Source organism: Ostrea edulis, chromosome 5, assembly GCF_947568905.1.
Source record: "Ostrea edulis chromosome 5, xbOstEdul1.1, whole genome shotgun sequence".
Lineage (NCBI taxonomy): Eukaryota > Metazoa > Mollusca > Bivalvia > Ostreida > Ostreidae > Ostrea > Ostrea edulis.
The window spans coordinates 62,863,776-62,879,213 of record NC_079168.1 but is presented as its reverse complement, the minus strand read 5'-3'; the positions used below and the strand labels follow the sequence as shown (position 1 = coordinate 62,879,213).

Here is a 15,438-nt window from a genome sequence, read left to right as displayed (position 1 = left end):
CGCTTCGCTAGAAAAATTTTCATTCACATGGAGATGTCATCATTACCGGTGAAGGGCTGCAAAATTTTGGCCTATGCTCGGCGCTTACGGCCTTTGAGCAGGGAGGGATCTTTATCGTGCCACACCTGCTGTGACACGGGACCTCAGTTTTTGCGGTCTCATCCGAAGGACCGTCCCATAAAGTCGTCTTGTACAAGAAGAAAGGGGTACTGATGACCCATTCTAACCCGGATCCCCACGGGAATCTGGACTAGGAACTTACACAGTATCCTGTGATAACGGTAGTGCTGTAATGTACGAAGAACGATAACTGAGAAATAATCGGAGGTCTTGCTATTTATGGCAACGATATGCATTCAAACTGGAATGTGACTTTTCAAAACCTGAACGTTACACAGTTAGTGACCTGATACGGAAAAATACATGGTGTGAAAAGAAAACCCGTATCGGGCTTCGCCCGAATTTATCACGTCGAATACCTCTAACTGTATGATCTGCATCATACAACTTATCGCTTCGCCAATTTTGTCACGGCTGCCAGTCGAACCCGACAATAAATTACTCGCTCAATACAGATTTTTCTCGCACGATACGGTTTTTTCACGGTATCATATGACCAAAATCTGACCAATTAGATTTCATCAATTTTGTCTCAGACGTGATAACTACTGTGACATGGGACGTCCATTTCTAAGGTCATCTCCGAGGACCTGTGATGCCAAGCGTTTGGCGATGAAACTGTCACTACCTGTTTTAACGACTTAAGTCTATCACGGCTTCGCCTCGCCCGATACAGGTTTTCTGTTCACACCATGTATTTTTCCGTATCAGGTCATTAACTAACAGTGTAACTAATAGTGTGGCACGATAAAGAACCCTCATTGCTCAATGGCCGTAACCGCCGAGCATAGGCCTAAATTTGAAGCTCTTCACCGGTCTTGGTGACGTCTCTATATGAGTGAAAAATTCTCGAGAGGGATGTTAACAAGCAAGATACAATGAATAAATCTAATAAACTTTAAACTAGTAGTTTTTGAGGCGAAGGAAAAATTCGAACGTAAATCTAGAAGACAGTCTACAGTGATTGAAGATCGCAGAATTATTAGAAAAGTCTGCTAACTACCAGTTTTACAAACTCAAAGATGCATACCCAGTATTCTTTCGGTTCCTTCACATTCTATGCCCGTGAATTTAAATGGAACACAAAATATCAAGAATTCAAGCCTGGTAGTACTTAAATCGAATCGAAACAACCAATCTATTATTTCATACTACCCCCCCCCCCCCCCCCCCCCCCCGTCGTTCTCTTCTGGCTAAGCGGTATGGTGTATGAGCCTGACGAAGAAGTGAAAATACGTCAACGCGAATTAAATGAAAAATAGATAAAGTAATATACATGTACATTTAAAATACATCGATAGATTAAAAAGAAAATGAATATAGCCGTTACAAAATGAATGATTCCCGAAGTAAAACAAACGGTCCTCAGTGCAAAAATACATGTTGGTGGCTTTTGAACAATTCCGTTTGCGCTCGCAACAAGATTGACAATTCAGCCCTCGACTATTCGGGCAAGAAACTTCGACCCAACCAGATGCATGTATATCAATTAAAAGAAAAAATTGGATGAATTTATCTACCGTCATTTACTCGGTTTTATAGATACATCCATTCTTATTTGTATATGTGTATCATTTCTGATCATATATGATATCTTATTCTTTTAGTTACCCGATCATTGAAGACACTTTCTCAATAATTATTGAGAAAACAGTGGCGCGGTTTCGTTGTTGTGATTAATGTTTTCTTTCCACCAAACGGTTGATGTCAGACATCATAATGAGGACTGGGAATGCTCTTAAAGGAGGTCTTCAACTCTAAACAACTGTAAAGCACTTCACAATTAGACTTCAAATGTATTGTAGTCTGAATATCAGAACCCGCAATTATTCATACTGATTAGTCCAATGTAAAAGAGAGTGGTGTAATTTTAAGAGATGTTTTATTTTCTTCTTCAGTTTTCGAAAGGCTTCAATGGTCAATCATGCAACTCAAATAACTTTGTAATTACACTGTAATAACGATATTTGGTCAGAATGATATCCGTACATTTAAGAGATGTTTTTTCTTCAGTTTTTGAAAGTATATATTAGAATTATCTTGGTGTTAAATTTACACAGACGCATATTTACATTTCCCCACCAATATATGACCAACTCAAAAATATGAAGTCATAGATCCATATGGTATCATGATATTGCAATCGATCACCACTGAGAAGACTCGACAATTTAACTTATAATATAATACTACATGTAATAAAAAACTGTCGTACTTTTACCAACACATACATATGATATAGTCTATATTACATGTATGTGTTGGTAAAAGTACGACAATCCTTAAATTAGTCTGACACCCCCCCCCAAAAAAAAACCCAACAAAAATTGTCATTTTTAGTTAAACATTTGAAAAAGTAACATTAAAGAAATTGGTCTTGAGACGTCCAATGATTTGGCACGACGTAATCCAACCGGTAAAGCGTCCCATGGTCATGGTGTAAGCGCTGAATAATCAAAACGCCTGTTTTCATGGGTTTTAGTTGAAGTCCAGGGAGCGTCAAGAAGCATCCCGGGTTTTTTTTATCGTTTCTAGGCGGACAATACGGGGTAATGACTTCATTTAAGTGGGTCCATTTCTGTGGACTGTTTTGTAAGGGTGCACAAGTGCTTTATATTTTATAGAATTTATACGATACTGAACCGGAAGCCAATGAGGTTAATTAGCACCAATGGGATGTGTTCATGCGTTTTAGTACGAGTGACTATTATCGCTGCTGCATTTTGCACACACTGCAGTTTGTTCACGGCTCTGTTTGGCAAACAGAGGATCAATGCGTTGACATAAGTCAAGTCTTGAAGTTGTAAGAGCATGTATCAGCGTTTTGACACAAAGCTCACCTGCGTCTTTAGCTCAGGTGAGCTAAAAGTTGTATTTTCCAACATTAGGATTTACATAAGATATGAGCTGTAAAAGTGTATAATATTATACATGTATGTCTTCAAGAATGGTCACTAGTGAACTCATATTGTGCAATTTACAAAAGGTTTGATATAGGATATCAAAGTATATTACGTAGAGTAGTAAATACTGTAAAATGACAGATGCTTTGTAAAAAAACAACCCAACCAAATTGATTGTTTTAAAATATTATGATGTATAGCAACAGACTTTCACCACCATCATTTCCTCTGTTTCACTCTGTGTGAAAAATCCTAATATTTACCTTGTTTCGTTCCTTGTTACTTTTCTTTACATTTACCGGTTCTCGTTCTTCACCAATGGACATTAAATGCAGTAAAAAACTCAACTTCTCAGGACATATTCGCTTTTTCCAATCTACGCTATCTTTTTCAAAGAAAGAAACTAGAGAAGTATGTCATAAATTCAATCTTTGTTCAATTTATCTTTTCATAACCAAAATTTTATCACCTGTATATGAATTTTATTGACATCGTAAGATATAAAGACAAACAAAACTGACATATCAAAAATATCATTTACATTTTGGTTCTATTTGAATTTGGCTCCACTTTTTTTGGCACACTGTTTTTGACTATAATAGCTCTAAAACTTCATTGTTATTTCGGACTTCAAACATTTCGGTTGAGCATCACTGAAGAGACATTATTTGTCGAAATGCGCAACTGGTGCATCAAAATTGGTACCGTATAAGTTTTACATTATGACCCCTGGGTCGAGGCCTCTGCTGGTGGACTGTTAGTCCCCGAGGGTCTCTACAGCTCAGTAGCTAAGTACTTCGTTACTAGCTTGAAAATACGGATGTATATTTAATTGCTGTTATAAAATTTAGAAATTCATCTCCCTCATGCATAGCTCTTATCCTTAGACGAATTTGGCTCCACTTTTTTGGCACACTGTTTTTGACTATAATAGCTCTAAAACTTCATTGTTATTTCGGACTTCAAACATTTCGGTTGAACATCACTGAAGAGACATTATTTGTCGAAATGCGCATCTGGTGCATCAAAATTGGTACCGTATAAGTTTTACATTATGTATATGCAAGAACTATGCTGGTACAAGCTTTTTTCTACCGTCAACAGTTATCGTTCCTTCCACGACCCACTTATTTTGGCGGAGTAATTTGTATATGTCAAAAGTTTTCAGAAGATTTTTGAAAAAAAATGCATTATAACGATTTTTCATTCAATTTAGCTTTTAATTTAAAAAAAAAAAGTTTATCAACGTTATTTTCTTGTGTTTGATTTCGAAACAACGTCCGTGTTTGCCCAACTATCTATTTTGTATTGCTTGTAGGAGTTATGAGATTGATCACTGTTTGTTATCTTCACCTTTTATGTACTATATTTTTACATTATTCTAATCTGTTAAATTTGCCTTGAGATGTAAGGATCATGTTAACTAAATTACGAACTTGTAATTATCATCTTCCTGTAGAAACTGCTAAATGAAATAATATTGAAAGATTGTATATTGTTTAACGTCCCTCTTGAGAATTTTTCATTTATATCGAAATTCTCATTTATATCGAGACGTCACCATTGCCGGTGAAAGGCTGCAAAATTTAGACCTATGCGCGGCACTTACGGCTTTTGAGCAGGGATGGATCTTTATCGTGCCACACCTGTTGAGACATGGAACCTCAATTTTTACGGTCTCATCCGAAGGACCAACCCATTTAATTTTTTATTCACTAACAAGTAAATGCGATTGGGCAGCAGGCATAGCCTATTTCAGTCCTCTCCCTGCATCAAGGTCACAATGAATCAAACACGTGTACATATGTAGATCTAATATGTGAATAAGATAAAATATATAGGAAAAAGATATACAAAGATATATATACTAAATATATACGAATGAAAATATGAATGAAACGAGAGGAAAAAATAGTAGAAATAGAAAAATAATAATAAAAGAACAAAACAATATCCAGTACCTGTCGACCGCCACTTAATTTATCACGTAATTTTTACATGGTGGCAGCCAATTCAAGAAATTTGTGGTACTTCACCTACCACAAAATTCTTGACAAGACATAACACAACCGACCAACCAAATCACTTGGCGGTAAGCATGAAGTCATTATAAGCGTGTTCGCTGTATTGTGCTTTACAGTATGTACCGTCACAGATCATAGAAGTGGGGATGTATGGTTGAATGGTCTATCTTAAGGTGAAGGCAACGAACAGTGATCAATTACATAACTCATATAAGGAATACAAAGGGATACACCAGAGGTGGAATCAGGTGTCTTAGAGGAGTAAGCATCTCCTGTCGACCGTTCACACTTGCCATGAGCCCTTAATATTGATAGTAATCCGCAGTCAAAACCAGTATGTAAAGAGCGGCCTAACAATTGGTATGAAACGTCAGACAGAAATTAACCCATTCACAATTTATATTGGCAACTAGATCGTTATAACGATCATAGAATTTGCACAATGCTGACTTTAAAACGAGACTGTTGAAAGCTCTGTAACATCAACGTGTTTGTCATTAGCCTGTAACGATTTTAAAAACTGACCATACGCAGAACAAGCTCTTGCGTAAATCAGTTCAGAAACACAAACACCATAATTATACAAGTGATAATGGAATATGGCTAAATTTATATAGGTGTTTTAAAGTTGTGTTGTTAGTATGCCATTAACATCTATGTTCAATAAAATATCAAAGTACGAAGCAGATGTGGAAGACATTATTATGTCCCTTATTTTTGGACAGTAACTGGTACATTTGATTCATATCAAAACTGGTTCCGATATTATTTTTTCCCGAGAACAAATTTTTATTTCATGGCCACGAATCAAATAAATCAATTTCCAGCACATTTGTACTAGCAACCCTATACCAGCGGCAGTTTCACTATACGTGTGACTTGGTCTAAAACCTAATAGACAATCGGTTATAAATTCGTTGGAATTTTAATTTCTGTAGCCCACATACTTTTTGTTGAGAACATTTTAAATAAGATTGTTATAGCAAGTGTCTGTGTAAAATAACAGCATTGAGCAGGGACCATTCTACTCTAGAAGTAAAACAGGATAGCTACTAGTACAAGCCTCTAGCTCTGATTAATCTCTGCATTAGAAAAATACAACCTATTTTCTCTCTCAGGTATATGATTAAGATAAAAGCACAATAATATTGTTGTTGTTGTATTTCACGTATCCGATGATTTGTAGGTACATATTTAATGCAACAAGAATGACGAACAAGAAAATACGTTTTAATTGTTTTTATTTGTATACAATGAATTACATAGATTTCTTTTATTTTAACATCGCGGTATGATAAAGAAATAGACTCTTAACTCAGCTGGATAATAATTAAACAATCATTTACTAATCACGCATTGTTTTTACACCTCGTCCTTGAGATTGACATATTTTTCCAATCTCTCCATCTCTTTCTGCGCTGTTTCAATTTGTCTCTGGACCCTTTCCTTATCTCTGTTATCTTGTGCCCTTTTCTGCTTGTATACTTGGATTTTTTCTTGGGTTCCTAAAGTTTGAAAAATAAATCAAATTTTGAATAATCTAAAAGAAGTAGAAATTGCATTTCTATAATTTTCACACTGTTGTTGAAACAATCAAATACCTCGCCATCTTTCAAAGTCCTCCTCCTTTTGGCCGTTTATTATGCGAGTTGGTGGAAGCTTGGAATTCTCAGAGACGCCGAATGTCACATTGAAGGCCATTCCTCCTTTCGCTTCGAACAATTCCTCAGTCACCACGGACCTTTGCACTAACTTGTATACCTCTATTTCCTCTGATTCGGAGACACCCACCTTGTTATTTTTCGACAAACAACTTTGAAAAACACCCATTATCGCCTCTGTGTGTATAAGTTGTGTTGCAACTCAACGGAGAAGACAATAACGACTACTGTGACGTCATAATAAGAGAATTCATTATGACGTCAAACATTTTTGTTTATAATGTCCAATTATCACGCGCGTAAATAGGGTCTTGGATTGTGACGCAACGTATTATAATGGTTGACTGGCTTTTCCATTTTCAAAGGAAAAATTGCCCAGAATGAATTGAAAACTGTGAGATCATATAGTGGTCAGTTTTAAGAGGCATCACTGGGAAAAATTAGTGAAAATTAATTGTGGTGCTTATTTTCTCGGTCTTTAAGCTATGCCACATTAATACGAAACTTACAACAGTTGAACATAAAACAATTTATTGTACCAATAAATGCATATTTTCTTTTAATATTTTCTACTTTCATCTCTGTCGGAATTTCCAGCCGTTAAAATACACGTACTATATGTATATTTATCAAGATCAAAAATGCATTGTTCACAATAACAGCCTCAGCGCATTTATGAGGAAATTGCTATTATTGCAATTTGTAAAGATATCTAAGACAAAAGCATAGAATATGTAGATAGTTCCATCTATTTTTTGCAAAAGGTAAATTTAATCGTGTGTAAATGTCAAATAGGAATACAAGAACACTTCTTTTTATGCTACCATATGTCAAAAATTTTCTTCCAATGTACGAGTAGCTCCACCATGGGACAATACAAATAAAATAAAAAGATATATTTAAAAAAAAAAAAATAAGTTAAATGACAAAGTAACAAACCCAAAAGTTACAACGACCACTTTGAGAATCCAACGGGACCCCCACCCCCACCCCACATCCCCAGATGGTGGTCAGAGTGCATAACTAATATTAGCAAAATGTGGATTAAACTACTAGTAGTTATATCTGGAATAGTGGTGGATATTTTTTCGAGGGGGTGGTGGTGAAAGGTGTTTTTCCTTATTTTATTTTTATTATTTGGGAATGGGGTACGTCTAGATTTTTCATAATGGGCAATACGCAATTTCCGAGTTGCTAAATAATTCTTTCCCTTTTTGGAACTCTTACGCACAGTGAGACGAAAAACACACTTTCGTCCACACACGGTGGGTACAAATGCTTAACACTGCCTTGATATATTGCCTAAAGGCTGATTATCAGACATCATGCAACCACCCAATCTGCAGGGACACACAATTTTAGTAAGTTTATGATTATTTGATATAATAAAATAGCTCGCACATAAATCGATAATCACCATTTTTCTTTGATTAAAGTATCACTCGTGTAGAGGAGGAAATAAAAAATAATTTCATATTTGATTTAGTGGCTTAATTCAATCAAACAGTATTCTTGATATGGTCAGTTTAATGTATACCAACGGCTGATATAAACAAAATTTACACTTTCGTTATTTTTATCCGTATTTACATAGCTACATGTAGTTTATAGTACATGTATAGATCTTGTACCCACCCAAGCGTTTAACAGAACACTGAACGTACCTCTTATCACAGAAGAGCTGATATCTCGAAAGTTACGTATTGTCCAGGTTTAGTCATCGACCTTGGTTTTGGCATTGGTGCATGTTTTATTGGCTGGGTAACTTCGTGTTAGGTGACTAGACAGCCTGTTTAAACTTTAACTAGTCAATTTGTAGTCATTAGTCAATTTTCTGATTTAAGCCCAGCCAATTAATTGTTATGCAAGATTACGTAATATTCAATTTGAATTTTGTAGTAATTTGTTGGTTTTGATAAATAACAAATTCACACAAAAGTACTCCTTTTTAAACGGTAGGCTATTTATAGCAACTGCATTATGCTATCGCTTCAGTCCGAGAGGTTAGAGCGTTCGCCCTGCATGCGGGAGGTCGGGGTTCGAATCTCGGCCTAAGTCTTTAAAACAGGTAGTGACACATCCATCGCCAAACGCTCGGCATCAGGTGTGAATGTCACGGGTCCTCGGAGATGACCTTATAAACAGATGACCCGTGTCACAGTAGGTGTGACACGCTAAAGAACCCCCAATGTTCAATGGCCGTAAGCGCCGAGCATAAGCCTAAATTTGAAGCCCTTCCGGTCTTGGTGACGTCTTCATTTGAGTGAAAAATTCTCGAGCGAGACGTTAAGCAAGATACAATCAATCAATCAATCAGTCAATCAATCAGTGGGCGCTATAGTACACGAGGACCCTAGCTGCAGAATATCGCAGGCAAAAAATCATGAAAATGAGATGTTTTTTATTATCAAATTTATATGTGTATGATTGTAAACAGTTTTTGAAAAGCTTTTTCAATAACATGTATGCTATATACGCGAATATAATTCCCAAATACTGGTATATTATATTACTCGATTCCTAAATATGCATAAGATAACGGCGTTGTGATCAATAGTCGGCACCTTTGAAGTTGCGGTTTCTCTAAAAGCCCTCCATTTAAGACGACGTGTCAACTGAATGTCCCGGTACTTTTTCACGGCACCACACGGAGTAGGAAATTCTATTCTATGGATATAATGCACAGTCATTTTTTCTGGCAAAATACTATTACAATATTGATTATTTAAAGTATGAAGATCTATTTTCCACGAGCAATTGTGAATTGTTTGAATAGGTTGATTTCTTGTTTTTTTTAATTTTCAAATCATTGGTAATTTGTGGAATAAATAATATTGATATTAAGGTGGCTCACTACACCCAGAAATAGTTTCTCAAATCAGTACGAATTGATTTAATTATAAAAGATATGATATACAATAAGTATAATGATATACAATAAACATATATGCCAAAAAAAACCCAAAAAATATACATATTTGGATAAAAACATGATTTTCAAAGAATATATTTCCACACATATGAACAAAAGGCTCTTGGGGATTTGAACTCGAGATCTGCGGTTCACCAGCCCAATGCTTTAACCAATGAGCTACGATGGTAGACAAAAAAATCGATCGATACAAATAATTTCACAAAACATTTAAATCGCCATCTTGTGACGTGGTATCATACAGAGTATAAGCTTTGGTGTAGTGAGCTACTTTAATTGCCGTTGATCTTTGTACGATAGTTATGATTTGTATAATTTGTGGGTTTATTTAATATTCAACTGAAGATATCAAGAACGATGTTTGAACAAATGTTCCATCTTATGAAGTCCATTGGATCAAGTCTACATGGCTTATTGTTAAACATCCATTCCTTCACCTCGTTAATTTCAGTGTCTTTAATATTGTACGCATTACGCAAAGCGACGAGTTTCCTTAAGCGAAAGATAAAGAACCGCTACTTGTGATAATTCTATGTAAGTTGCGTGGATAGTTCAAATTAAATAAATTGTCAACGTTGATAACGGCGACAATAGATTTGTGCTAGCATCAAATCATAGTGATTAAAGTGAAATTAGCGTGAATCTCCACATTCATTGTCCACTTAATAAAAGCAAGCACTTTGTACGTGAAGTCGACAGTACGTTCATTTTATTTAGTGTGGAAAAACCCGGAATTTTTTCCAAACTTTCACTCGTGAATTGAATTAAATAGCTACAATAGATAGTTTCTTGTGTGTGTTTTCGAGAAAATTTGTAATAAAGAAGATCGAAAATGACACCACACGCCATAGAATTGCATTTCTGTTTGTTTTAAACATTTTCCCCCTAAGGCCATAACCAACTTCTAAAGCAGCAAGCATCAGCTGATTGTCAGATGGAGCACGTGGATCTCATGTGTAAATAACTTAAGAATAGATAGTTAACAATTTTGCTGCCTCACCTGTGAATTCGATTTATAACTGTAAAATAATTTTCCATAATACTTAGTTCATTAATATTCAACTAGACAAGTAAATATGATTTTACAGCCCTCATTGTGTAGAATTAATCACACTAACTTTCTATAACCACTAATTTTCTCCATTATTTGTGCACGAAGTCGAACACCTTGAATTTTAGTAAAAATTGCTCAATAAAAAATAAGATATGGATTTCTGGAAAACGGAAAATATATTCTGTTCATGAAGATAAATGATATAAAAAAGCTGTGTAAATACGTACATCGATCGTTTACCAACAATTTGGTTTTACTATAAAGTCACTAATTAATTACATCTTATCACACAATTCTTTTTACGAATTAAAAGGATAAAACTGTTTTTTAAGGACCAGATGTTCAATTTTTCCACAAGTACATAGAGGACTATCGATAATGTTACAATGGAATAAATGTTTGTTTAATATACAATTGTGCCGAAATCGTGTATGATCATTCATTTACAACAGTTGGTACACAAGAATTTATTTATTATTATTATTATTTTTAAATTATTTTTTTTTTTTTTATAGATTTACATTTAAGAAAATGCAATTTAGAGTGTTTCTTGTGTTGTAAATTCAGCAGGAAATATATCTTTATGATAGTTTGGAGTTAAATTCGTGTACATTGTTTTTCGCCCATTTGAAGCTGAACCCAACCTGCTCCCAAAAAGGAGAATCTCTCGATGCTAATAAAGTTCATCCTCTAGCTAACCTGCTGCAATTAGTTGAAATGATTTTAGCTAATTTTGTATATTCTTTTGAGTTTTACATCATTCCTATACCCTATTGGTTGAACATTGTTTAACGTCCCACTCAAAATTGTTTCACTCACATGGAGACGTCACCATTGCCGGTGAAGAGCTGTAACATTTAGGCCTATGCTCGGCGCTTACGACCTTTGGGCATGGATGAATCTTTATCGTGCCACACCTACTGTGACACGGGACCTCGGTTTTTGCGGTATCATCCGAAGGACCGCCCCATTTAGTCACCTCTTATGACAAGCAAGGGGTACTGAGGTACTTTTCTTACCCGGATCCCCACGGGACCTTATATTCTGATCGAGTCTACTCTAGATATCTTTTTGATAGCTCCAACAATCTATTAGTTTGAGAATTAGTGATTGAGAATTCCAAGACTTCAGCCAATTATTGAATAACGCGTCATATAAAATACTTTAACTATATAGTTTAAAAACGCAGTTTCCAAAATTGAATTAAGATCATGCTTTGTAAATGAGCAAATTTGTTTTCTCAAGATAATACACGAACATGAAACTCATATCCATGCATGTTTTCTTCTAGATCATATTGGGAATATATGAATATTATTATATTATATAGGAATGTCCTTTGGATACACTATCAATCAAGTCTTTTACCCTGGTTTACCATTATTGAATTATTATTACAAAATGAATTACCATTAATGATTCCTCATCCAAGCACTTACTACATGTATCTCTGTATTGTTTTAAGTCCACCTGAGTTAAGCTTTTTGTAAACCCACGCCACCGTCTTTCTGTACTATCAGTACTTTGATTAATTCTTAAGGAGGCTGTTTATGACAAGAATTGTCTTAACATTTTATGGGCCAATTCAGTTTTAATCACTCATCAAGTAACGGATGATAATGTCTTGTAGTCTAAAGTCTTACAACAGTACAGGTATCAAGGCTTTTGTTTTTATATCCATATAAACTATGAAATTTGATTTCAAAGTGATGTCTAAGAACTTTGTTAATTAAGGGAGGAAAGATACGCATATCTTTGACAGCTGATGAAATCCCAATAGCAGAGAGACGTTAATTTTACAAATATCATTCTTCTCTGGGAGCATCGATTGATGCGAAAAAACAAATACAGTTATCCGTATCTTAATTAGTCATGAATCAGTACAAAAAGAATTCGATCTTCTTTCAAATAGAGGTAGCGACGAAGGAATTTGACCATAGTGTATGATTTATATAAACTGAGCAATATCAATGGATGTTTGGGATTTCTAATGAAATGTGAATGTTTCATTTCAATGTAATAATGAAGAAATATTCCAGATTAGATGTTACAAATATTTGCGACGTCCACTTCTTCTAATTGGTAATAGCATTTGAGAATAACTTTTTATATGAGGTTTGTTATCGTATTCTTTTTTTTTTTTTTTTTTGCTTTCTGTTTAACACCTTTGAACTAAAATAATGCGTATAAAATATTTCTTGTACTAGTAATAATATAAACGTTACTAGTTTATTGCAGACATATTCTGTAGAATTTCAATAGTCACAGTATATTGATATTTTCGTTTGGTTTTCCATGCTTTAACACCAATATTAGGAACATTTTAAATAAACTTTGAAGAGTTCGGCTGATATCAAGATTTGCGGAAAGATTAAAAAAAAATATATAGTTCTTGTACAGGAGAATGGAGCAGAAGACGAGGGTTGTTACTACACAAATCCTGTTACAATGTACAGTATGAATGTCCCAACCATCTAAGTGTATCTAGAGTTAGTTCTCACTTTTAAGTGATTTACTAAGTAACATATCTATATGAACGCAGGGTCGATGACAAAAAACCTGGACCATTGCCCATTAGGGACGATCTAGAAGTACCCCATTCCCATATAATAATAAAAAAATAATAAAAACACCACCCTCTCGAAAAATTGTAATAGCCATTTCCTCATAAATGCGCTGCAGTTGTTATTGTGAACAATACACGTATGGATCTTGCACATGTATTTTAATGGCTGCAAATTCCGACAGAGATGAAAGTATAATGTAAATGCTAAAAAAAAAAAAGAAACATTTGTTGGTACAATAAATTGTTTTATATTCAAATTTCGTATTGATGTTTAAGATAATTTGCAATTTTCACTCATTTTCCCCTGTGATGCCTCTTAAAACTGGCCGCTATACGATGTCACTGACCAATCAAAGTAATAGATTACTTATGGCGTTTTCAATTCATTCTGGGCAATATATTTCCTTTGTTTTCAAATAGGCACCAGTCAACCATCATAATATGTTGCGTCACAATGCAAGACCTCCATTTACGCGCGTGATAGTTGGACATTAAACAAAATGTTTGACGTCATAATGAATTCTCTTATTATGACGTCACAGTAGTCGTTATTGTCTTCTCCGTTGAGTTGCAACACAACTTATACACACAGAGGCGATAATGGGTGTTTTTCAAAGTTGTTTGTCGAAAAATAACAAGGTGGGTGTCTCCGAATCAGAGGAAATAGAGGCATACAAGTTAGTGCAAAGGTCCGTGGTGACTGAGGAATTGTTCGAAGCGAAAGGAGGAATGGCCTTCAATGTGACATTCGGCGCCTCTGAGAATTCCAAGCTTCCACCAACTCGCATAATAAACGGCCAAAAGGAGGAGGACTTTGAAAGATGGCGAGGTATTTGATTGTTTCAACAACAGTGTGAAAATTATAGAAATGCAATTTCTACTTCTTTTAGATTATTCAAAATTTGATTTATTTTTCAAACTTTAGGAACCCAAGAAAAAATCCAAGTATACAAGCAGAAGAGGGCACAAGACAACAGAGATAAGGAAAGGGTCCAGAGACAAATTGAAACAGCGCAGAAAGAGATGGAGAGATTGGAGAAATATGTCAATCTCAAGGACGAGGTGTAAAAACTGTGCATGATTAGTAAATGATTGTTTAATTATTATCCAGCAGAATTAAGAGTCTATTTCTTTATCATACTACGATGTTAAAATAAAAGAAATCCATGTAATTTATTGTCTACAAATAAAAACAAAACGTATTTTGTTGTTCGTCATTCTTGTTGCATTAAATTTGTACCTACAAATCATCGGATATGTGAAAGAAAATGACAACAATATTATTGTGCTTTTATCTTAATCATATACCTGAGAGAAAAAATAGGTTGTATTTTTCTAATGCAGAGATTAATCAGAGCTAGAGGCTTGTACTGGTAGCTATCCTGTTTTTCTTCTAGGGTAGAATGGTCCCTACCCCAATGCTGTTATTTTACACAGACACTTGCTATAAAAATCTTATTATTTAAAAGTTTCTCAACAAAAGGGCATTATGTTAATTATTTAATTCGTGGCCATGAAAAAAAAGTTCGTTCTCGAAAAAAAAATCAGAACGAGTTTTGCTATCAACCAAATGCACCATGTACAGTCCTAATATAGGGACATGGTAATGTTTCCTACATCTGCTTCATACTCAGATATTTCATTCAACATTCGTGGAGCTGTTAATGGCATACTAACAACACAACCTTATGGCAAAACGGGATGACTTCTGCTTCTCCATTGTCATCTTCCCATCTCTATGTAGCCATATTTCATTGCCACCTGCATATGGTGTTTATACATGTATCTCTCTACGCATGATCATGTTCTGCGTATGGTCAGTTTTTAAATCGAGGCAGGCACATGTTGATGTTACAGAGGTTTCAACAGTCTCGTTTTAAAAATCCTATGATCGTTACAACAATCTAGTTTGCGATACAAACTGTACATGGGTCAAATGCTGACTGCCATTACATACCAATGGTTAGGCCGTTCTTAGTACACTGATTTTGACTACGGATTACTCCGTTTATCCGATCAAGATATAGGGCTCACGGCGGGTACGACCGGTCGACAGGGGATGCTTACTCCTCCAAAAGACCTGATTCCACGTCCCGTCAAGAATTGTAGGTGAAGTATCTTCCCACGCTTGGCGTTTACAGCCGTAGCAGTGATGGCTCTTTAATGTGCCAACGGCAA

The 15,438-nt window shown here is 35.2% G+C and overlaps 2 protein-coding genes across 2 annotated transcripts; one reads left to right on the top strand and one right to left on the bottom strand.

The window, feature by feature from the left end:
* Nucleotides 1-6,409: 6,409 nt before the first annotated feature.
* On the bottom strand, nucleotides 6,410-6,877 carry LOC125651076 (uncharacterized). The gene is made up of 2 exons (XM_048879671.1): nucleotides 6,649-6,877; nucleotides 6,410-6,552 (listed from the first exon to the last, which is right to left on the bottom strand). Exons 1-2 carry the CDS (start codon nucleotides 6,875-6,877, stop codon nucleotides 6,410-6,412), a joined length of 372 nt encoding a protein of 123 aa, XP_048735628.1.
* A 6,983-nt stretch (nucleotides 6,878-13,860) lies between these two features.
* On the top strand, nucleotides 13,861-14,328 carry LOC125651078 (uncharacterized). Its single transcript, XM_056166120.1, has 2 exons — nucleotides 13,861-14,089; nucleotides 14,186-14,328. Exons 1-2 carry the CDS (start codon nucleotides 13,861-13,863, stop codon nucleotides 14,326-14,328), a joined length of 372 nt encoding a protein of 123 aa, XP_056022095.1.
* Nucleotides 14,329-15,438: the final 1,110 nt, after the last annotated feature.